Source organism: Mesoplodon mirus, assembly GCF_964341445.2.
Source record: "Mesoplodon mirus genome assembly, chromosome: 4".
NCBI classification, from domain to species: Eukaryota; Metazoa; Chordata; class Mammalia; order Artiodactyla; family Ziphiidae; genus Mesoplodon; species Mesoplodon mirus.
In genome coordinates, this window is record NC_138979.1 from 103,371,123 (window position 1) to 103,394,049 (window position 22,927).

The 22,927-nt window shown below is 49.8% G+C and overlaps 1 protein-coding gene across 1 annotated transcript; it reads left to right on the forward strand.

Annotated features, from left to right (window-relative positions):
* On the forward strand, positions 1-22,018 carry PLA2G4D (phospholipase A2 group IVD). Its single transcript, XM_082617047.1, has 20 exons — positions 1-298; positions 3,397-3,469; positions 3,665-3,801; positions 4,353-4,484; positions 5,147-5,187; positions 5,571-5,613; positions 6,625-6,688; positions 7,023-7,159; positions 8,309-8,419; positions 8,543-8,580; positions 8,758-8,893; positions 9,206-9,342; positions 10,524-10,746; positions 16,558-16,675; positions 17,045-17,182; positions 17,399-17,506; positions 17,654-17,845; positions 18,121-18,287; positions 18,903-19,089; positions 20,206-22,018. Exons 1-20 carry the CDS (start codon positions 254-256, stop codon positions 20,430-20,432), a joined length of 2,454 nt encoding a protein of 817 aa, XP_082473173.1. The 5' UTR covers positions 1-253; the 3' UTR covers positions 20,433-22,018.
* The last annotated feature ends 909 nt before the right edge of the window (positions 22,019-22,927 follow it).

Consider the following 22,927-nt stretch of genomic DNA (forward strand, 5'->3'; position numbering starts at 1 on the left):
ACCTGCAGGTCCTGGAGCCTTGCCAGAAGTTTCTGGAAAAGCTAGTTGATTCAGCCTCCAGGAGAAGAGGAGAAGGTGCTGGGCTGAGGGAGTGACCTGGAGGTGGGGCCCCGGCTGTTTATAGGATCGCGTGGCACCTCAGAGGCTGGCAGGTTCACCATCAGTCCCATTCCATCGGAGTAGTCGCTGCCAGCCAGCCAGGGAGCTGTCATCTTGAAGGGAGCTGGGCCTGGAGTGGCGCCAAAGGTTTGGCATGGAGAGAATGACACCTATGGGACCACCTGGCCATCCTCACCAGGTAATAAAGTCACTGAGCCTGTCAGCATCACTCAGGGCAGGGCCTGGAGCTAGGGTACATTCTAACAAGCTTGACGTAGCTGAAACCAAGGTGATTCTGGTCTCTGGGGAGGGGCTGGGTCCCAGACCTGGAGTCTCTGCCTAGGCAGAGGCTGGAGGTGGGAGGCAGACGGTGAGGGAATCTGTGCTTAGGGATGGGGAGTGGGTGGGATGGACAATTAGCATCCATAGCATCTGGGGCCTGGGAGACCAGGGTGAGGAGCATCATCTCAGCCTGACTCAGAGGCTGTGCCCGCAGCTCCCACTTCCTATCTCTCCAACCACCCCCCACTGTCCTACTGCGGGTCACTGGGTGCCAGCAGGGAGAAAAGGCAGCCTGATCCTTTTACTCCCCCAGCAGAAGACCTCATGGTTATAGATTCTCTGGACCCCACTCAATCTCCCTTGGGCTATATCCTCTGTGATGGGCAGAGACCAGCACTGAGCCACGGAGGATGGAGGAGGCCCCGGGGCTCCTGTGCAGGGGCAGAGAGGGTGGCTGGGACTCTCAGCAGAGAGGCACTTCCAGGATGCTACAGGAAGCTGGGTGCAGGCGCCCTGCTTGAGACCCCTCCAGGAGCATCCAGGGTCAGTCATCAATGAAGGCAGTATTCCAGGTGGCAGGATCTTTCAACAGGGAAGGTGAAGCCCCAGAGCCCTCAGGAGAAAGGAATCCTACTAGTTAACACATTAGTTGGCTCAATAATCCTATTTGTCTAAAACAAATCTATGAAATTCTAATCTTTAGATATCCATGGGGCAGGGGACGAGAGTGGCATGCTTTTACAAAGAAGCAAAGTCCTAAGAGTGTAAAACCACAAAGGGGTTGTGAGCTCTGGCCTTGAAGACCTGGGTTTAAATCCTAACTATATCACTTAACTAACTCTGTGACCTAGCGCAAGTCAACCTTGCTAAGCCTCAATTCTCTCATCTGTAAAATGGGAGGAAATGAGAGAACTATCTTATGAGGGTGTCAGGAGGATAACTAGAGTTTGAATATGTAATATGCTTAGTATAGCACCTAGAAACATAACAAGCACTTAATAAATAGTAAGTAATAAGAGCAATTATCTAGAAACTGATTACTTCTTGCTAAGCATTCTACAGGCATTAACACATTTCAGCCTCAGAATGCTGTGTCAGGTTGATACTATTATTTGTCCCACTACAATGAGGAAACAGAGGCACCAGGAAGTTTAGTGACTTGTCCAGGCTCACACAGCAAGTAAGCAGAGGACCAGGGTTTAGCTCCAGACAACCTGGCTGGGAACCTGCTCTTCTGCCCCAGCAATGGCCAGTCATTATAGTGATTGTCACAGCCCATCCTCCAGGTGCTCTGTGTTAGTGACACTCTTAGAGGTGAGGAGAATGGGGTTCCATCTTAGGAAAAATATCCTCCAGGAAACGGTGGGCTTTCTGAAGTTGAGAGGCTCTCAGTGACCAGAGGGGGAAATGGGCAGCAACACCCAATTTGGGTATGGTGGCTGGCTGGAAAGTGAGCAATTGGGGGCCATTCTTAGTAGTCCCAAGTGGCTTTAGAGCAGCCCACAGGCTGTGGCCCTGAGGATCGGGGTGGGAGCTGCGGTGCAGCTTGCCTGCCTCTGCCTCGCCCTGGCTTGGAGCGGGCATTGAACCACAACTCCTCACAGGAACCCAGGTCCCAGCCAGCACCACCTCTGTGATGCACGGTGATGGAATCTGGGTGTGGGGAGGAAACGGAGCCAGGTGCCTAAAATGACACTAAATCCCTGTCAACTACAACCTCTGGCTTAAGGCCTATGGATGTCACTAGCATTGATCCCCAAGAAGGGAGAAATGAGCCTACCTTGTTGGGAGGGTCATGTGTGCTCTGCCAGAGAGCTGACAAGGATGACAAAGACACTTAGCAAGAAGCCACAAGACAGGGATGATGTGGGGACACAGCGTAGCAGGGTCGGGGCAAGGGCACAAGCCTGATTGGCTTTGCTGTGGCCTGTTGTCCTTTAAGCTTCTCTGTGGGGCATGGAGAGCCGGTGCCGTGGACACTGAGCCAGCCCCTGGCAGGTAGCACCTGTGTAGAGCAGAGACGGTTCCTGGTGGGAGCCTAGACTTTCAGATCACACGCACAGAAGTGGGACTGGTCGTGGGAGGTTACAGAGCAGGAAAGAGCTTTGGTTTCATCGCAGCGCTGTCTCCCAACCATGCAAGGCTGAATGTCCACCATGTAAGCAAGGTGCTGTCAGATCACAGGGCCTTATCATACGAAACGTGTGCAGGGTGCCCAGAAAAATCTACTCAGCGGGGCCTCAGGAAGAACAGAAACCCAAGGGCCCCCTGGATCCCAGCAATGCCAAGGACCTCAGCAGTAGGGGTTTGAGATACCCAGCCCACCTCCCCGGGCGCTGTCCCAGCAGGATTCAGCCACGTCCCCCCTGCCCTCTGCTTTTCCTCCTGCCACCTACTACTGCTGGTCTTCTTGGTCCCTCCGAGCTTCTGCCCACTCCGTTTCTTCTTCCACCTTATTGGGCTTGCCTGTGGGCTGATGTGGCCTCGCCAGCATCTTAATAACTTTCACCCCCTGCTCACGGTAACAGCCTGATGCTCTTGGAGTTTCCCAATTCACACCCAAGAGACAGTTTATACCTGAGGCCATCACAGAGCACTGGGATCCCCAGAGCTCAGGGTCCTGGATTCACGTGCCCACTTCCTGTCCAGAGGCCGGGGGAACGCCTGGCAGCAGGGTCCCATGCTTCACCAAAAGGCTGCCCTCCCTGTGAGCTCTGGGGGTGGCTGACCCCAAACTGACATGTCCAGTGTGGTGGCCGTTCCTTGGCCGTCTGCTCCCTGCTTTCTTTACTGTGCAATCCTATCCCTGAAGGGGGGGCGTCCCACAAATTCTACCACCATTCCCTGACTGCTGTGGCCCAGGACCGTGGCCCTAGGGACAGGGATGGGCAAAGGCTGTTTGGCCCCAGAATGCCTGGCAGCGTCAGCGAGCAGCATCTCAGGAGAAGCCTCGGTACCAATTGGGGGGGGGCTTGTAACTGAGCAGGAGGGACTCTGTGGCCTATTTCTCTCCAGGGGGAGACCTCTGCCTGCTGGCAGCTCACCGTGAGGGTCCTGGAGGCGCGGGGCCTGGGCTGGGCTGACCTCTGTGAGTAACTGTGTCCTGGGCCTCAGGGGTGTGGGGAGGACCAGGTCCTATGGGAAAGGCCCAGTGCCTTGGGGCTGGGCTGGGCTGGTCTGGGCTGCCCGGAGTGGCTGCAGGGGTCTTGGGAGGAACCTGGTGAGGCCCTTGGAGAGGGGTGTGAGGAATTCTCTCTCACAACGGTTCTCTTGTTGTTGGCAGTGAGCGAGGCAGACCCCTATGTGATCCTACAGCTGCCAACCGCACCTGGAACAAAGTTTAAGACCAAAACAGTCACCAACTCCAGTCATCCTGTGTGGAACGAGACCTTCACTTTCCTGATCCAAAGTCAGGTCAAGGTAAAGGCCAGAGGACCCCTGGCCACCCCCCTGAGGACAGGCTGTACCCCACACTGGGAAGGTTCCTGGGGTAGAGTACACCTTCCTCCAGAGCTCAGGCAGAGAAACTGGGGAAGGGGGTGTCTTTGTACCCCAGCCTGGATGTGCTGTGTGTGAGAGAATGTGTGAATGGCAAGCTACTAAACCCATCTGTGGAGTGGAGGCAGCACGGGCCCTCCTGCTTGGGTTGTTTGAGGTTAAATGCGATCACGCACAGAGGACTCCCAGGACCTACCAGGCCTTAGGGAACCAGCAAAGCAGGGGTGGGCTTGGGCTGGGGAAACTTCAAAAGAGTTTTATTTTTTATAAAAACAAAAATTAGCAGGGGGGAATTAGGAACTTTGCTGGATTTCCTTTCACCACTTCTAGGTTTTACCAGTATTTTTATTTTGAAGTACAAAGTGCAGTGGCATAATCATCTTTTCCGGCCCTCGGCATCAAGTGAGGATTCAACAGGTGTGAGCCACACTATGTGTTAATAACGTGCTACGTTGCTGTTCTCGGGTCCTTAGAATGTTCTGGAGCTGAGCATCTATGACAAGGATGCCATCAAGAAGGACGACGCCTGCTTCAAGGTTCTCTGTGATGTCTCTGAAGTCCTCCCTGGCAGGTTGCTCCGGAAGACCTTCTCCCTGCATCCCCAGGTGGGTGGAGGTTCCCGCCAGCCCTACCGCTCAGCTCCAGGCTGAGGAAGTGGCACAGTTTCTCCCGTCTGTTGGGATGCTGCTGGGTTGAACTCCTTTGCAGGAAGACGGAAGGCCCACCCAGAGATATTTACATTTTCATAGGAAAGGAGGAGGTTAACTTGACTGTTACTGGCTGAAACGCTTAAGGGAGGAATTCTAGTCATCTATGGGGAAGGAAGGTTTTGGGTGATGGCAAACCTCCTCATGTGCCACAAAACACAGCTCGGTGTGACCAACTCTTCGGGGGGTGTGGGCTCATCACTCTTGCTTACTGCCTCTGACCCTCTCATGGTGCCCAAGACCTGGAGGGAGGGCAGAGTTCTGGGGTTGGTCCCCTCGAGAGGAAGATGAAATGGGCCCTGGGCGTCTTCAAGCCTCCTTTGGCTTGGGCTCCTCATCTTCCCCTTCAGCCTTGCCAGGCAGGGATCTAGCTAGCTGTGGGTAACTTGGGCAGGTAGTCCATCTTTCCCCAAGACTCGATTTCCTCATCTGTAAAATGGGAAGGGTTGTAACACCGTGCCTCCCTTAGAGGCTGCTCGGGATGATGAGATATATAAAGGAGCTGTGTCAACTCTAAAGACATGTGTGCATGTTGACAGCTTGCTCATCTTTAATTTCAGGGAACGGAGGAGCTGGACGTGGAGTTCCTGATGGAGAAAACGTAATACTACACAGTTCAGGGGGTGTCTCAGGACCCAGGCTTTCCTTAGGAAAATGCCTTTGACCCAGATCTTCCCATTGGTCTGAACAACCCAGATTTGCTGTTCCTCATCTCCTACTCCTTCCAGTTGGGTTGGGGGGACCCTCAGAGAAATGAGGAGAGGAAGGCTGGTGCTTTGTCTGCCATGCTCTCCCTCTCTCTCTCCTCACCTTTCACTCTTCAGAAGCATCTCCCCACACCCTGGATCATACCCAGGACGTAGAGAGCCCTCAGTGTCACCCAGGGAGGCCCCACCTGGGTGCAGCCTGGCTGGGAGGGGGCACATCAGTGCAGGAAGCCTTTGCCTTTGCAAGGCCGGACTTTGGATGGTTTGATTTTTCCAGGTCAGGCTGCCCAGAAAACCTCATCACCAACAACGTACTTGTGGTAGGTAACCACCTTCCCCAAGCCTGTGGGGTGGGGTGCGCTAAGGGAGGGGCCCCAGAGCAGACACTGGGGTAGGGGCGGGGCTGCCTGGCGGGTGGGCCGCAAGGGACAAGGCAAGGACAGGGCTTTGCAGTAAGACCAGTCCACCTCCCTGCTAGGTGGTCACCTGGGGCTGCAGTCTGGCCTCGGAGGGGCCTGGGGCTAAAGGGAACTCAGAGAGAGAGAGGGGAGACCGAGGCTCTGCTGAGAGGAATTCTGGCCCAAGGCAGGAGGGTCGAGGGAACATTGGGGGAATTTTAGGCATTTCCTGGTGGTGTTTAGTTCTGTGTGATGACTTCATAGTTCTTAGCCCTGAAAGGGGTGAGGAAGTCTCTCGCAGGCCAGGCCAGCAGGCTCAGGTTACAGTGTGGTGCGTTTCCAGTCAGGGAGGTTGGAGATAGGATCAGGGGTCAATCAGCTTCTCCTCGGCACAGTGGAGGGTCAGCTCTCCTAAAGCATAGCGAGCTCACGAAGCTGCAGTGGACAGGAATGGGTGGTGAGGGAGGATTAGAAACTTTCTACTCAAAGGAACACCCTCCGCAAGCAACACAGGCATGACCTGGGAGCTAGGCCAGGCCCTGCATGTAGTAAGGCAGCTGGCGTTCAAAACTGAAGCAGGCATCCACCCTCGGGGTCCTACGAGTGCCTGTTTGATGAGCTAGTATTACTTTTTCAAATATACCTTAAAATAGCCACACCTATGGCAGCTGCCTTTTATCTGAGGTGAGCAGTTCTAAGGGAGAGGGTAGTGGCCAGAGCTGAGTGGGCTACAGGCATCAGCTGGCACGCATTACAGAGAGAACGCAGCAGGCTCACTTGGCAAGTCGGTCAACGGGAGGACTGGTCCTGCCCTGGACCCTACTTCTGGTTCTACGTGTGGTGGATTTGGGACAGGGGGCTCCGGGGGTGAGGTTGAGGGGAGACCTCAGCTTCTCCTGCAGAGCCCCCTGCCCATGATGTGGTCTGTCCCAGGCCCGAGAACTGTCATGCCTGGATGTCCATCTGGACAGCACGAGGAGCACAGCCGAGGCTGCAGGTGAGACCTCCTCAGGATGAGGTCTGGCCTCTGCCTGGAGTGTGGAGGGTTGCTGGGTGTGGCTGGGGAACCTGTACAGCAGGAGGCTGCCCACACAGCGCAAAGGCAACTGGTCTCCTCTGGGCAGGAGAGTCCCCCTGACCTGGGGGAAGGCCTGTCGCTGGAGGTGGGAGTCCCATGGGGGATGTGGGGAGAGCCCTTTCCAGAATGCTGTTTGCCATGGTCCAGCCACCCGGCCTCCCCATGTCTTGGGCAGTACTGCCAGTTTCCTGGATCCTAGCTGGGTTTCCGGGCTCTTGTTTCCCTTGTGCTAACCTGTCCACTCTCTCCCTAGATCAGGACGAGCTGGAGCTGGAGCTGGTGCTGAAGGGCTCATATGAGGACACACAGACATCTGCCCTGGGAACAGCCTCTGCCTTCCGCTTCCACTACATGACGGCCCAAGAGGCAGAGCTGAGTGGGTGCCTGAGGGTAGGTTTTGGCTCTGGAGCTCCCCTGCCGACCCCAGCCTTGGGCCAGCTCCACCTGCTGCAGGCTCCTCTCTGGCTATCCTCCTGCCAAGGCCAGGGCCCTGTGGTCTTGTCAGCCTCCCCCAGTTAGGCACCATACCCTTGGCAGACAGGGAGGATCACCAGGGGCCTCGCGTGGGCACGGGGGGCTGCTGTGCCATGTCAGTCTTTGAAGTCTTCAATGGCTCCTCCGATAATGCTCCTAGAATAAAATCCCATGTCTGCGTCCATAGGCCCTGTGTAACCTGGCGCCTGTGCACCTCTGCCGCCTCATTTTCTTCCATGCTCCCCCTCATTCACGATGCTCCAGCCATATTTGTCTCTTCTTGCTTTTTCAACACACCAAGTGCTTTCCCTGTCCTCCTGCAGCTCCTTCTGAGGCTGCCTGCTCCTCTTTCTCCTCCTCCTTTAGATCTCAGCTCAGATGGCATCTCTTCAGAGGCCCTCCTTGACCGCCCATCTTAAACAGATTCTACATACCCCACCTTTGGTTACTCTATCACATCACCCTGCTTATTTCCTTTACAATACTTACTAACGTCAGTTCGTTACCTGTTTCTTTATAAGTTCATGCACATGACTCAGAATAATAAATAAACACATATCAGCTATTAATACACTAAATAAATATAAGCTATGTTTAGTATTATTCTTTTTTTTTCTTTTGCGGTACGCGGGCCTCTCGCTGTTGTGGCCTCTCCCGTTGCGGAGCACAGGCTCCAGACACGCAGGCTCAGCGACCACGGCTCACAGGCCCAGCCGCTCCGCGGCATGTGGGATCTTCCTGGACCGGGGCACGAACCAGTGTCCCCTGCATTGGCAGGTGGACTCTCAACCACTGCGCCACCAGGGAAGCCCCCTATGCTTATTATTTTTTATTGAAGTTTAGTTGATTTATAATATTATGTTAGTTTCAGGTGTATAGCAAAGTGATTCGGTTAGCTATTATTATTTTTGTAATGAGTAGTAATTGTAATTATTTTAATTACAATAATTGTAAATACTGTAATTATTTTTGTATTATCAGGGAGGGCCTGTGTCTGTCCAGATCGCTGACTAGATACTCAGTAAGGATTTGTTGAGTGAGTGAATGAATGACTTTTCTTTCCAGACCTCTAAAAGCAATGGCTGGAACTCAGGCAACTCAGTTGGGGTCCTCACTGTGCCCCTGAGGTCCTTGGCCATGGGGAAGGAGGAGACAGTTGAAGTTCCTGCTACAAATGTAAGTGGCCTCAGCTGGATGGGAAGTGCCAGTGAGAATAAAGACTCCAAGGCCCCCAGGGGATACCCACACTCCCTTCAGGGTCTAGGACATTCTGAGTGGGGTCTCTTGTTTTGATTTCAGGCCCCAGGAGTGAAGCTGCAGCTCAAGGCTGAGAGCTGGTAAGGGACATTCATATCTGTGGGGGACAGGGGTAGTCACGGGGCTGGGGAGTATGTGGAAAGTGTGGTCCTGGGGGTTGGGAGCAAGGAGTTTATTTGGCAGTTATTGTGGGCTTGACCAGCCAGTAGCTGAGCTATGCAGGTGCCCCCTGACCCTTGGATCCTCCACTGCCCCAGCCCGAAGGAGCTGGCTGTGCATCTGGGCTTCGATTTGTGTGCGGAGGAGAAAGTCTTCCTGAGCAGGAGGAAGCAGGTGGTGGCCAAGGCCCTGAAGCAGGCCTTGCAGCTGGACAGAGACCTACAGGAAGATGAGGTTTGTGGGGGAAGGGGGATGGGGGTGCAGGTACCTTGCACTCGCCTTAAGGGAGTACCTGATTGCTATGCCCTCTCCAGATACTCCAGTCAGCAGAGACTGAGGAGTGGGCATATGTGGGGAGATGTGGGGCATGGGGAAGCTCTCTTTGGGGATCTATCCAAGGCTGAGAGCTGTCATTTGCTGGGGAGGAGCCGGGTGCTAGCTCTAACCCTGACTCCTTCAGGCTCTGATCTCGAGGTCTCTTCCCTGGAGGCAGGAGGCAGCTCCATTCCTGTCCTTGTTAAGCCAACCTGTGTCTGTGCAACCCAGGTCCCTGTCGTGGGCATCATGGCCACAGGAGGAGGTGCCCGGGCCATGACCTCTCTCTATGGCCACCTGTTGGCCCTGCAGAAGCTGGGCCTTCTGGACTGTGTGACCTACTTCAGCGGCATCTCGGGCTCTACATGGTGAGGGCCCTTGGGACTTGGAAGAGCAGACATGATCAGGCCCCAAGGGGAAATGGAGTGGACATCAGAGGGACCCTCTAAGTGGGTGTGAGCAGTATGTTCTGATGGGTGCCAAGCGACTTTCTCAAAAAGGAGGAAATGGACATTCAGAGGTCCTGCCATGAGCAAGGCATTGCAGGACATCCATTCCATGCTACTGATCCAGAAGGAGCTGGGTTTGAGTTTGTGCAACACTACTTACTGGCTAGGTGACTTTGAGCAACTTATTTCCTCTGATTCTCAGTTGACTCATCTCCAAAGTGGGGGAAATAATAGTACATACTCCATAGGACTGGAGTGGGACAGCCCAAGTAAAGCACTTAACATGTCTGACACGTACCAGGAGCTCCATATTGGTAGCTTTTTTCCCTTTAATTGTCGTTGCCTCATTTAATCCTCACGACACTCTCTGGGGTCGTTTCTCTTATTGTATAGTATAGATGAGGAAACTGAGGTCAAGAGATGCTATTTTACCTAAAGACAACATTGCCACCCTATGCTCCACTCTGCCTATGACGAAGTGGAACTTTTCACTATTAGAGATTCATTCCTTTGAGTCTTTTCGAAATGTGACTTTAAGGAGTAAAAGAGGAGTAAACTCAGAGTTTAGGTGACAGCTGTTGACAAGCAGAGTCTTAAAGGGCTTCAGGACGGATCTATAAAAAGGGGTCTACAGCTGTGCTGTACAATACAGTAGCCACTAGTCACGTGTGGTTATTGACCACTTGAAATGTGGCTAGTCCAAACTGAGATGTGTTATAAATATAAAATGCACAGTGAATTCTGAAAAAACAGTTTGAAAAGAATATTTATATTAATTTTCATATCAATTACACACTGAAATGATAATTTTAGATACTGAATTAAATGAAATATACTGTTAAAATTAATTTTTCAGATCTTTTTTTACTTTTAGAAAATGTGGTTACTACAAAACTTTAAATTACATATGTGGCTCACATTCTATTTATATTGGACAGTAAGGATCAAGAAGGAGAGAATGCCCTGAGGCAGTTTCCAGATAGGTGGGGCTTTGGCAGCGGGAGCCACGTGTTGGGAGAAGTCGGGAGGGTGGAAGTTGGAGCTGCAGCAACCCATGCTGGGCCTTGACTTCAGACTGTAATGTCCCTTTGTTCTCTCAGGACAATGGCCCATCTGTATGGGGACCCTGAGTGGTCGCAGAGGGACCTGAAGGAACCCATCGGACACGCCCGGGAGCACCTGGCCAAGAGCAAGCTAGAGGCCTTCTCTCCTGAACGCCTGGCGAGCTACTATCGGGAGCTGGAGCAACGGGCTGAGCAGGGCCACCCCACGACCTCTGTGGACCTGTGGGGTCTGGTGCTGGAGTTCGTGCTGCACGGACAGGTAGGGCCCCTGCGCATGCGAGGTGGAGCCTATGTGCAAGGGTGAGGGCTGGGGCAGCCTTGTAACTAGCTGACACGAGCGCGCGCGTGCACATTTCCTGCTGGGTAAGAGGCCAGTGGTTAAAGGATGTGGGAACTGCTGTACTTCCTTGCCTGCCAACTTTGGGATGCCGACATTTTGAATCAGGTTATTCTTCAATTGATTGCCATGAAACAGAAATTTCTGGGTCTCCCAAGAGCTAGGGACCAATGTCAAAGTCAGTTAAGCATCGTGTTTAAGAGTCAGTGAGGTTTTTGGAACAGCTTTCATTTTATTTTATTTATACTGTAATATGAAAAGTATTTTTCTTCATCATCATGGTAGTGTTAAAAGCACAGACTCTGGAGCCAGATTTCCTAGATTCTAATCCCAGTGCCTCTTACTAGCTATGTGTCCTTAGGCAAACTACTTAACCTCTCTGTGCCTCAGTTTTTTTCATCTGTACAATGAGGATGAGAAGAATGCTTACCACATAGGGTTGTTGTGAGTACTCAGTGGCGCATTGGCATAGAGTAAGCATTAAGTGTTAGCTATTCTATTTCTTTACTATTATCCTAACACCATTAATACAAAACTGAGCAAATAAATTTTTTATGCGTTGCTTCTTTAAGGAAAGCTTAGTAAGTTAAATTGCTGAATCTTACATTAACTGATGTAATTATTAAAATCGGGGATTTTTTTCACATTGTTGTTTTACCACATATAGTTATCTGAACAAAGTTTCTTTTAAAGCATTTGAAACAGCTAAAACACAGGAAGTATTTTTAACATGTATAACAAAAAGGTAAACTATCAAATATATTAGCAGAGGAAAAATTCTTACCTTTCTTATCTTTGGATATCAGGTGTTTGACCAAGAATGATTAGCATGTAAACTAATGCCAAAAGTGAATTTGTTTTAACTTTTTTCTTTAAATTTTATTCTTGTTGGCAAGCACAGTGCTACTTGGAAATTACCAACCATTCTTGTTTTTTAGTTATTAGTTTAAAAATATTTATTATTAAATATTTATCACAATAATCTTCAGACTTAAGAAAATGCATAAAGCATGAAGAATAATATAAGGAATATGCATGATCTCACTAATCAGCCTAAGAAGTGAAATATTACAGAAAGAGCCAAAGCCCCCCCTTTGGACCCCCCCTTCAGTCCCATTTCCCTCCCACCCCCAGAGGTAACCACCATCCTAAATTTAGTTTTATCATCACATACATATCTGCAATCTGTACACTTTATAATATTATATAATACATAACATATTTTATAAGCCTTTATACTTTATTAGATATACATTTATTACACATACTTTTATTAAAAATATATATCCTTAAGAAAAATGTAATATTATTTGTACAATGGTTTTGTACAAGTCTTCTTGTGCCCATGTGTTAGAGATTCTCTAAGCCTTGAAGATAGATAGCCAGTAGTGGAGTTGTTAGGCCATTGGGTAGTGTATCTTCAACTTTTCCAGCTACTGACAAGTTGTTCTCCAAAAAGGTTGTATTAATTCACACTCGCACCACCAGTGTATCATAGTTTCTTTTTCTCTACATGCTCTTCACACTTTTAAATGTTTGTTCATTTTATGGGTGTGAAAGGAAATTTTATTGTAGTTTTCCATTTTCTTGGTTTTTAGTGAGAGTGAGCATATTTTCAAGTATATTTGCCATTGGGACATCCTCTTTTTTTAATGCTAATTTTTAAAAAATATTTTATTTATTTATTTTTGGCTGCGTTGGGTCTTCGTTGCTGTGCATGGGCTTTCTCTAGTTGCAGCGAGCAGGGGCTACTCTTCGTTGAGGTGTGCAGGCTTCTCACTGCTGTGGCTTCCCTTGTTGCGGAGCACGGGCTCTAGGTGCGTGGGCTTTAGTAGTTGTGGCACACGGGCTCAGTAGTTGTGGCTTGCAGGCTCTAGAGCACAGGCTCAGTAGTTGTGGTGCATGGGTTTAGTTGCTCCGCAGCATGTGGGATCTTCCTGGACCAGGGCTTGAACCCATGTCCCCTGCATTGGCAGGTGGATTCTTAACCACTGCGCCACGTTGGATGAATTACCTACTCAAATCCTTTTCTATTTTTCTATTTAATTCATCTTTTTAATATTATAAGAATTCTTTATAAATTCAGGGTATTAATCCTTTATCAGTTCTAATAGACTTTATGCATACTTTTAATATAATTCAATGTATCATTCTTTTCCTTTATGGTTTGTACTTTTAGAGTTTCCTTGAGAAATCTTTCCCTCCCCTAAAGTTATAAAATATCCTTTTATATATTCTTATAAAAGTTTTAAAGATTTCTTTTTCACAATTAGGGCTTTAATCCACCCAGAATTTATCTTCAGGTATTATGAGAGTAGGAATTCAATTTTATTTTTTTCCATATGGATAGCAAACTTTCCCAGGATCACTTATTGATTTTTTTCCCACTGATCTGCATTGCTACTTCTGTCATGTGTCAGCAAGTGTCAGCATGAATCTATAATAACTCATACACTCATGGGACTTTTCCTGAGTTCTCTATTCCATTCTTTTTTATATATATATAAATTGATTTATTTTAGTTATTTATTTTTGGCTGCTTTGGGTCTTCATTGCTGCGCATGGGGTTTCTCTAGTTGCGGCGAGCAGAGGCTACTCTTTGTTGCGGCTTTTCATTGCGGTGGCATCTCATTGCGGAGCATGGGCTCTAGGCGCGCGGGCTTCAGTAGTTGTGGCACGTGGGCTCAGTAGTTGTGGCTTGCGGGCTCTAGAGCGCAGGCTCAGGAGTTGTGGTGCATTGGCTTAGTTGCTCTGCGGCATGTGGAATCTTCCCGGACCAGGGCTCGTCCCCTGCATTGGCAGGCAGATTCTTAGCCAATAGGGAGTCCCTCTATTCCATTCTAATGGGACTCATTCTCTATCCCTGTGCCAATCCTGCCCTGGCTTAGTTACTACCTTTGTGATAAATCTCAGTTTCTGATAGGGCAAATTTACCCCCATCTGCCACCTTGGTTCTCAGAATTATCTTGGCCACTTTTGGCCCTTTGCCCTTCTATATACATAATAGAATCAGTTAGTCAAGTTTCATGATAAATATTGTTGGGATCTTTGTCGAAATGGCATGGAATTTATAAAACCAACATAATTACTTGAAATGTTTTTATTTTATTAATATATCCCATGTATTCTTTGGATCTACTGTTTAAGTTCCTGTTTGGTTTTGAGGGTGCTGTGTTTTATTAACTGACTTTTCTGCCTGGTGGCAACAATTAATTACTCTAGAGTGGGGGAAGCTTGTTTTAACAGTTCACTTTATTAGGTGCTAGAAAATGCAATTTGATCCTGGGCTATAAAGAAGACATATTTAATTACATTTGATCCTCCAGTAATGACTTAATACATGGTTTTATGTACACAGTTTGTAGTCATTTTAAAAAAGACAAACTTAATTAGTTTTTAAAATTATTGTTCACAGAATAAAAATCCTTGTGATATTATTGAACAACGATGCATTCTTTAAAATGAGTACCCATGCAGTTTAAAAAATTTTGTCACAATGTGAAAGCTTTGCAAATATTGTTTCTTTTTTTCCTTAGCCATCATGCTTTATCTCTTAAAGCTCACATTTTTAAAATAATTCTTTATTGAGAAAAATTTAGTGTTGATTTCAAATTTGCCTTGAGATAAAAATAAGTATTTATTATCTCTATACTACACTGAGCTACCGTACCGAAAGTCATTTTAAGTCATCAGAAAATATAACTCCATATATAACAAATCACAATTTCATTAATACTAAGTATTATTAGAGAAATATTATACCCTGAAACTTAGAACAACTTACTTAGTCTATATACTTTTATAATATTACTTCAGTTTTTATAAAAACCCACTTACAAAATACACCTATTGTAATCAGTGCTTCTCAAATTATCTCTTTGAAACTTTGTTTTTACTCTCTTGCTGGCAAGCACTGAAAGGCTTAGAAGCTGCTCACCATTCTTCAAGGAGAAACTTATAGTTTTTCTCCTATCTTTTCCTGAGTTAAAAAGGTCTTACATATTTTTCTTTAACTCTGGACAAAAGGTTTTATATACACTTTAGTGCCACCCTGTGCAAGACCCAGATCACACTGACACACCACCAACTGCACCCAGCTCCCACACTCCAGGTGGGACCCTTGAGTCATCAGAGTGGTGTTCTGCAGGGTTGGGGATCCTCATTTGGAAACTGAGGGGGGCGTGGGGTAGAGATCCAGAGACTTGCCATGACTTACTGGTGAGCTATTAAAAGGAAAAGGAATACTGGGTGCTGTTTCAGTTGATAGAGAGGTGTGCTGACCCTTTTCCAAGGCTTTCCCAGGACAGAAATTGCATCTGTAGTGAAAGATTGTACATGTCAAAAGAGCAGGCAAATAGGATTCCTAAATAAAAGACTTTGAGAAGGGAAATCACAGGTATTCATCAAGCCCCCTCCCTCCTCAACACCCACACATACTCACACCCACAGGACTAACTTGTAAATATAACAAATCCTCAGTGCCAGGCCGCTTGAGCCGTATTTGGAGAATTTCCTGTGGATTCCCCATAACTCAAGTCATATTGGGTACCACTGAAGAACTGGAGGAAAAGATGACTGTGACCTGAGTGCTCTCACTGTGTGACAGAGGGCTGCCAGGGGAAGGGAAGCACACCAGGTGTGCTGAGGCTTTGTCTTGGTTGCAGGAGCCGGACTCCTTGTGGGATGGGCTAAGCTAGAGTCCTGGGATGCACATCTGGCTGATCATCAGAATCACCTGGGGAGGTTTTAAAAAGACAAATTCCTAAGTGGCTTCTGATGATTCTCAGAAGAGACCCAGTAATCTGTATATTTAACTCTAAGTAAATCTGATGATAAAGGTTGATATGGCAGGGTGGGAACCTCCTAGGTCTAGCTGCTGAGTGGAGTGCCTTCCAGCTCAGAGAGCCTAAGAGAGAGGTGGTGCGTTCATGGTACACATACTTCTCCATGAGAAACAACCCAGGGCCTGTGGCAGCAGGATCCTCCCCAGGTGGGGTTCCAGGTAGTCACCACCTTGCTGAGGCTTGAGATGAACCCTATTTTCATTTCTGGTCTGGGATAGAAGGAGACCTTTCTGTTCCCCTAGAATTCAGTGAGGCTCTGTGGAGGCTTCCCCAAAAGGCAAGCCAGAGTCCTTGCCAGAGTTTGGAGTTCTATTGGAGAGAAAATTAGAAACAAAAGGCAAGGATAAATAGTGGGGTACAACTTTGTACTGTGCAAAGCAGGAAAGGAGATGAGGAGGAGGCGAGGATGTCAGGAGAGTGTTTGGTAGGGGCTGAAACTTGAACTGGTCCAGGTGAACCTAGAAGGGGCAGCCCATCCCCTGGCAAAGCTTACAATGTACACTGAAGGGGGATTTCTGAGTCCTTTCTGGAAAGCAGCGTGTGTGTGTGTGTGTGTGTGTGCGCGCACGCGCGCGCATGTGCCTTTGTGCCTGTGCATCAGGGTCCATGTACCCCCCACGCTTCAGCCCATAAAGATGGGCCACTGGAACCACAGGATGCAGGGGTGGGTGTCACTGTTGACACTGTGGTCCTTGTGAACGGTGCTGTCTGCAGATACGCAGTGCACAGCCCTACATGGAGACCCTGCATGTAGAGCCGGTCAGAACATGGGGGCAGGAGCGGGAACGTGTACCCACCCATGCCACCCAGACCCCGACGCTCCTCACCCCCAGTCTGTGCTCCCACCCTGCCTCCAGGGTGCTCCCAACCTTACTTTGGCCCACCCCAGGTGATGGATCAGAAGCTGTCAGGACAGAGAGCTGCGCTGGAGCAGGGCCAGAACCCTCTGCCCCTCTACTTGAGCCTCAATGTCAAAGAGAACAATCTGCAGACCCTGGACTTCAAGGGTACAGTCCTCAGTCCTGTCCACTCCACCCTCCAACACACACACACACGTGCATGCACACCTCCTTTGCACCCTGAGGGCCCCCAGAGAATTCACACAGGAAACTCCTGCACAGATGGCCAGCCTTCTGGAAGGATGGTGGTTCTGATGGGCTGATGAGGCAGCCAGCAGAGCCCGCCATCCTGGGGCAGGGCTGTGGTGGTGAGGATGTAGACAAGGGGCTGGGTGGGAGAGAGGTCAGCTCAATAGTCAGCCGGGCGGGGAGGAGGCTGAGACCTGCTGGGGGGCAGTGGCTTTGGCCCTTGTCAGAGCTGGGGCTCCCCCCAGCCCACTGTCCTCTCATTCCTGCCTTTCCCTCCTGCCCCCTCAGAGTGGGTCGAGTTCTCCCCCTATGAGGTCGGGTTCCTGAAGTACGGCGCCTTCATCCCCTCTGAGCTCTTCGGCTCGGAGTTCTTCATGGGGCGGCTGATGAGGAGGATCCCTGAGTCCCGAATCTGCTTCCTGGAAGGTGAGTGGTCATCACTCTGAACGCCCTGTACCTGGGTCTGGGCCGAGCACCCGGGGAGGGCAGATATTGAGCTGGGGGGAAGGGCCACTGCAGAGGCAGCCTGCTCCCCCTCCTATTCTCCATGTGCACTCAAGGGTGGGGACCACTGGCTTCCAAGTGATGGGGGGCAGGGCACTGAGGCCTGAGGCTGACCTCTCTTGGGAGTTTGGCCTTCAGGTATCTGGAGCAACATTTTCTCCCTGAACTTGCTGGACGCCTGGTATGACCTCACCAGCTCCGGTGACTACTGGAAGCAGCACATCAAGGACAAGATCAGGAACCTGGGTAGGAAAGGGAGGCACTGAGGGGAGCCTGTGGTGAAGCCGCTTCCCCTTCAGATGCTACAGGGTTGGCGGGGGGGACTGTTGGGGGAGGGAGGGCCAGGCATTTCCAGACCCCTCAATGGACCAATGTCTGCTTCTCTGGCCTCAGAGGAATCCCCTCCCTCCTCGGGGACCTCCTCAGGGCCGGAGGCCTTGTGGCTCCAGCCTGGAACAGCACTGGCCCAGATGTTGAAGGGCTTCCTGACGAGCAGACCACTCTACCAGCACACCTCCAACTTCCTCCAGGGCCTGCAGCTGCACCAGGACTACTGTGCCCAGAAGGACTTCTCCACTTGGGCAGGTAAGGGCCACAGCCATGTGTCCCCAGATAACAAGGTTGGGCTCCTGGGTGGAGGTGGACCATGGCTGGGGCTGGCAGAGGCTTGGGGGGGGGTCCCAGCATCCACTTCTGGGGTGTGGCTTGGAGGAGGTCTTGGGAAGGGCTGGGGTGGCACGTGCATTTAGGGAGTGACACCAGGGGTTAGAAGGGGATGTGGAGGCGAATGCAGTGTAAGGGGTGGGTGGATGATCTGTGTTGGACTGGCTACCCCTGACTATTGCTACCTCTCCCATCAGACTGCCAGGTAGACGCCTCCGCCGGCCAGCTGACCCCGCAGAAGCCCCAGCTCTGCTTGGTGGATGCCGGCTACTTCCTCAACACCAGCTGTCCCTCCATGTTCCGGCCAGGCCGCAGGCTGGACCTCATACTATCCTTTGACTACTCTGTATCCTCGCCCTTTGAGGTGCTGCTGGTCACCCCATGAGAACCCCAGACCCTTCGCCCGCCCAGGCCACGCTCCAGGGACGAGCAGCAGGGCCACTGGCCCAGACCTTCTGGGTCCCCAGGGGGAGGGAGAGATGACAGGCTGTGACTCAAAGGCTCCTGCCAGGGTTGGGAAGGGCTGTGAAGGTGCTGGGGCCCTGGGCTCCCAAGGACAGTAGACAGGGAGGAAGCTCACCATGCCCACCCCAAGCGGAACCACTGTACAGAGCTAGGAGGAAAGCCTGGCCTGTCCACATCCATCCTCCCAGGGGCCTCCCTGGGGACTCTGGGGAGGGTGTGGGTAGGGCTGTGAGACAGAAGTGGGTCCCCTACTGAGGCCCTCGAGGCTCTGAGATTGAATATCCCAGAAACAGCAATCCCAAATGGGGTGCTGGATCTGTACCCCACCTAAAGATTTTAGCCAAACAATACTGCAGACCACCGGGATCCTTTGCTTCCCTCCGAGGCACTGTGTAGCTTGACTGGGTCTTGAGCAGTCAGTTTGGGCTGGAGCTGTCCTAGCATCTTCTAGAGTGCTGACCTGGGATGACTGGGAAGTAGCCATTGCTCTCTGAGCCCCCCTCTGCCCCGCCAGGTGCTGCAGCAGACGGAGCTAGACTGCCGGGGCCGGGGGCTGCCGTTCCCCCGTGTGGAGCCCAGTCCTCAGGACCAATGCCAGCCCCAGGAGTGCCACCTCTTCTCAGACCCTACCTGCCCTGATGCCCCTGTCCTGCTTCACTTCCCGCTGGTAAACGCCTCCTTCAAGGACCACTCAGCCCCAGGTGAGGCAGCCCCCCTTCCTAACAGCCTGGAAGCCTGGCCCCTCAGAGGCACCACTCTGGGCCCTCCTAGTGCCCCTGCAGCCAGCAGAGGGAGGAGTCTTAAGGCTAGTCCCACCCAGTCTGGGACATGACAATACCCTGGCCTGTTGTGGATGCCCAGATCCCTGCAGAGGCCCTCCGTCTGCAAAGCCACTGGGCTGGTGTCCTCTTTGTCATGACCCCAGGCTCCTTTGGCCTCCCCCTCCCAATGCCCGTCGCTACAACTGGGCTCTGCTCACCCGCTCTATGGCAGGGGCCATGTATGGGAATCCCTGCACTGTCACCGTCCACCACTACTCCGCACCACATTGTTGGAGGACTTCCTAAAGGCCCCCCAGCCTGGACAGCCAGAAAAGAGAGGCCCCGGTGCCCTCTCTCTCAGATTCCCCTAAACCTGTCTGGGGTCACAATTGGCCGCTCTGTCATTCTACCGCAGACCATTCTGGGGTCCTTTCTCAGGGAGCTGGGCCTCTACTGCAGGATCCCCGAAATCTGAACTCTCATCACATTCCTTCTAATCCTCGCCTCCCACCAACTGGTCAGACTTTTATCCCCTTTTGATGGGAAGACCTAATTCTGCCTTTGTGCAATCTTCTGGCTTTCTAGTTCCTGTCATAATTCCAAACCTTCCAGCTTTACTCTTAACATGCTCAGCCCGCATCTTGGAATTCTCTTTCTCTCTCAACAAAGGCAGTTTCTTGCAAAGCAGAAGCTCTTTGGTTTTCAGAAGCTTGCTTCCATCATGAGTTTTAAGAATCCACTCACTAACCTAAATGACTTTGTTTTTCTGCTGCTTCCGCCTTACCCCTGCGGGTGAGGTGGATACCGGGGTGCGGGGTGGGGCCTGAACAGTGAAAGATGTGTAATGCTGTGAGAAAATGTGGGAAGCAGCACACACTTCATTTCTCAAAATAGCATCCTGCTATCCACAGTTATACTTCTGGGCAAAGGACACGGGGCTGGGAGGAACCCCTTCAGTGGGGAGCAGCTCACCCCTGTGTCCAGCCACCAGGAGCTGTTCTGCCAGCTGTGGAGGCCTCTGGGCCCTGCACCTAACTCCCTTCCACCCCTGGACAGGTGTCCAGCGCAGCCCCGCAGAGCTCCCGGCTGGCCAGGTGGATCTCATGGGGGTCACCTCCCCCTATTCCATGTTCAACATGACCTACAAGGAGGAAGACTTTGACCGCCTGCTGCAGCTCAGTGACTACAACGTACGGAACAGCCAGGGCACCATCCTGCAGGCTTTGAGGACCTCTCTGAGCCACCGGGTCCCAGGGGCCAGGCCTCCAGGGCCGCAGACTTGAGACTTCTCGGGGTCCCCAAGATTTGAGGGCCACACTCTGATCCTGAGGGCTGGGGGCTTAACCCACCTGCAGTGGGTATAGCCACGGCCCTCACGGGGCTGGAGTTCACGGGCTCTCTCAGGCCTGGGCCGCCTCTGCCACTGGTCTCATTGCCCAGAGGGGCTGTGTGTCCCATCCAGAATTCTCCCTCACCTTCATAGCTGGTTTGGGAGGAGCTGACAACAAACCCCTTACCAGGCCAGCATATAGAACAGCTGGTTCGACCAAACATTTACACGTAGTTCTTTTCACGCCTGAACAGAATGGATTTGAGTTGCAAGCTGGAGGTGCCAGAGCAGGAGTGGGGACAGGCAGGGCAGGGAAGGGCCTGGAAGGTGGCTCCAGGTATCAGGAATCACAGTACGTCCTGACAGGCTCCCCTTACTCCCTCTGCTCCTCCTCCTCTTATACTATTTTTAGGCAACTTTAGTGAGCTATAATCCACATGCCATATAATTCATCCATCTAAAGTATGCAATTCAATGGCTTTTACTATATATTCAGAGTTGTGAAAGCATCACCACAATCAATTTGAGAACATTTTCATTAACCCAAAAAGGAACCCCTCATCCCTTAACTGTCAACCTCAAACCACACCCACCCCAGCCCTAGGCAACCACTAATCTACTTTCTGTTTCCTTAGATTTGCTTATTTTGGACATTTCATATAAATGGAATCATAGAATATGTGGCCTTTTGTGTCTGGTTTCTTTCACTTAGCATAATATTTTCAGGATTCATCCATGATGTAGCAGGTATAGGTACTTCATCCCTTTTATGGCTGTGTAACACTCCATTGTATAGATATACCACACTTTATTCATGGGTTGATGGACATTTGGATTGTTTCTGCTATTTTTGGTTATTATGAATAATGCTGCTATGAACATTCATATACAATTTTTTTATGTGGACAATGTTTTTAATTCTCTTGCATGTACACCTAGGAGTGAAATTCCTGGGTCATATGGTAATTCTTCGCTTAATCTTTTGAGGAACTGCCAGACTGTTTTCCAAAGTATCTGCACCATTTTACATTCCTGTCAGCATTGTATGAGGGTTCCACTTTCTCCACATCTTTGCCACCTCTTGTTATTTGTCTGTCTGTTTTATTATAACTATCCTAGTGTGTGTGAAGTGGTATCTTGTATGCATTTCCATAATGTTGATGTTAAGGATCTTTTCACATATTTATTGGCCTTTTGTATATCTTCTTTTTTTTTTATAAATGTATGTATTTATTTATTTTTGGCTGCATTGGTTATTCATTGCTGTGTGCAGGCTTTTCTGTAGTTGCAGCGAGCGGGGGCTACTCTTCGTTGCAGTGTGCAGGCTTCTCATTGCAGTGGCTTCTCTTGTTGCGGAGCACGGGCTCTAGGCATGCGGGCTTCAGTAGTTGTGGCACGTGGGCTCAGTAGTTGTGGCACGTGGGCTCAGTAGTTGTAGCTCGTGGGCTCCAGAGCGCAGGCTCAGTAGTTGTGGTACACAGGCTTAGTTGCTCCATGGCATGTGGGATCTTCCCAGACCAGGGCTTGAACCCATGTCCCCTGCATTGGCAGGTGGATTCTTAACCACTGTGCCACCAGGGAAGTCCCTGTATATCTTCTTTAGAGAAATATCTATTTGGATCTTTTGCCCATTTTAATTGGGTTATTTGTCATTTTGTTGAATTGAAAAAGTTCTTTATATGTTCTCTTATTTGATGTATGAGTTGCAAAGTTTTTCTCCCAGTCTGTGGGTTGTCTTTTCACTTTCTTGATGATATCCTCTGAAGCACGGAAGTTTCTGATTTTGATGGTTCCCAGTTTATTTAAATTTTCTTTTGCTGCTTGTACTTTTGGTATCGTATTTAAGAAGCCATTGCCTAATCCAAGATCATGAAGATTTACACCTATGCTTTCTTCTAATGGTTTTATCGTTTTAGCTCTTACATTTAGGTCTTCCATCATTTTGAGTTAACATTTGTATATGTGTGAAGTAGGGGTTCAACTTCATTCTTTTGCAAGTGAATATCCAGTTCTTCCAGCCATTTGTTGAAAAGGCCGTTCTTTTCCCATTGAATTGTCTTGACACCTTCCGTTGAAAATCATTTAGCTGTAAATGTGAGCGTTTATTTCTGGACTCTGATTCTATTTCATTGATCTGTTTGTCTATCCTTATGCTCCTATCACAGTGTCTTGATTATGGTAGCTTTGTAGTAAGTTTTGAAATCAGGAAGTGTGAGTCCTCCAACTTTGTTCTTCCTTTTCAAGATTGTTTTGGCTATTCAGGGTCCCTTGAATCTCCATATGAATATTAGGATTAACTTGTCAATTTGTGCAAAGAAGATAGCTGGGGATTTTGATGGAGATTGAATTGAATCTATAGATGAATTTGGGGGCACTGTGTCTTAATTTTAAGTTTTCCAATTCATGAACATGTGCTGTCTTTACATTTATTTAGGTCTTTAATTTCCT

Bases quoted from the DNA above. Each gene is read 5' to 3' on its own strand.
- PLA2G4D (XM_082617047.1), top strand. From the start codon at position 254: ATGGAGAGAATGACACCTATGGGACCACCTGGCCATCCTCACCAG. The intron at 3,802-4,352 runs GTAAAGGCCAGA...TCGGGTCCTTAG, and splicing joins TGATCCAAAGTCAGGTCAAG to AATGTTCTGGAGCTGAGCAT. The intron at 17,183-17,398 runs GTGAGTGGTCAT...TTTGGCCTTCAG, and splicing joins CCGAATCTGCTTCCTGGAAG to GTATCTGGAGCAACATTTTC.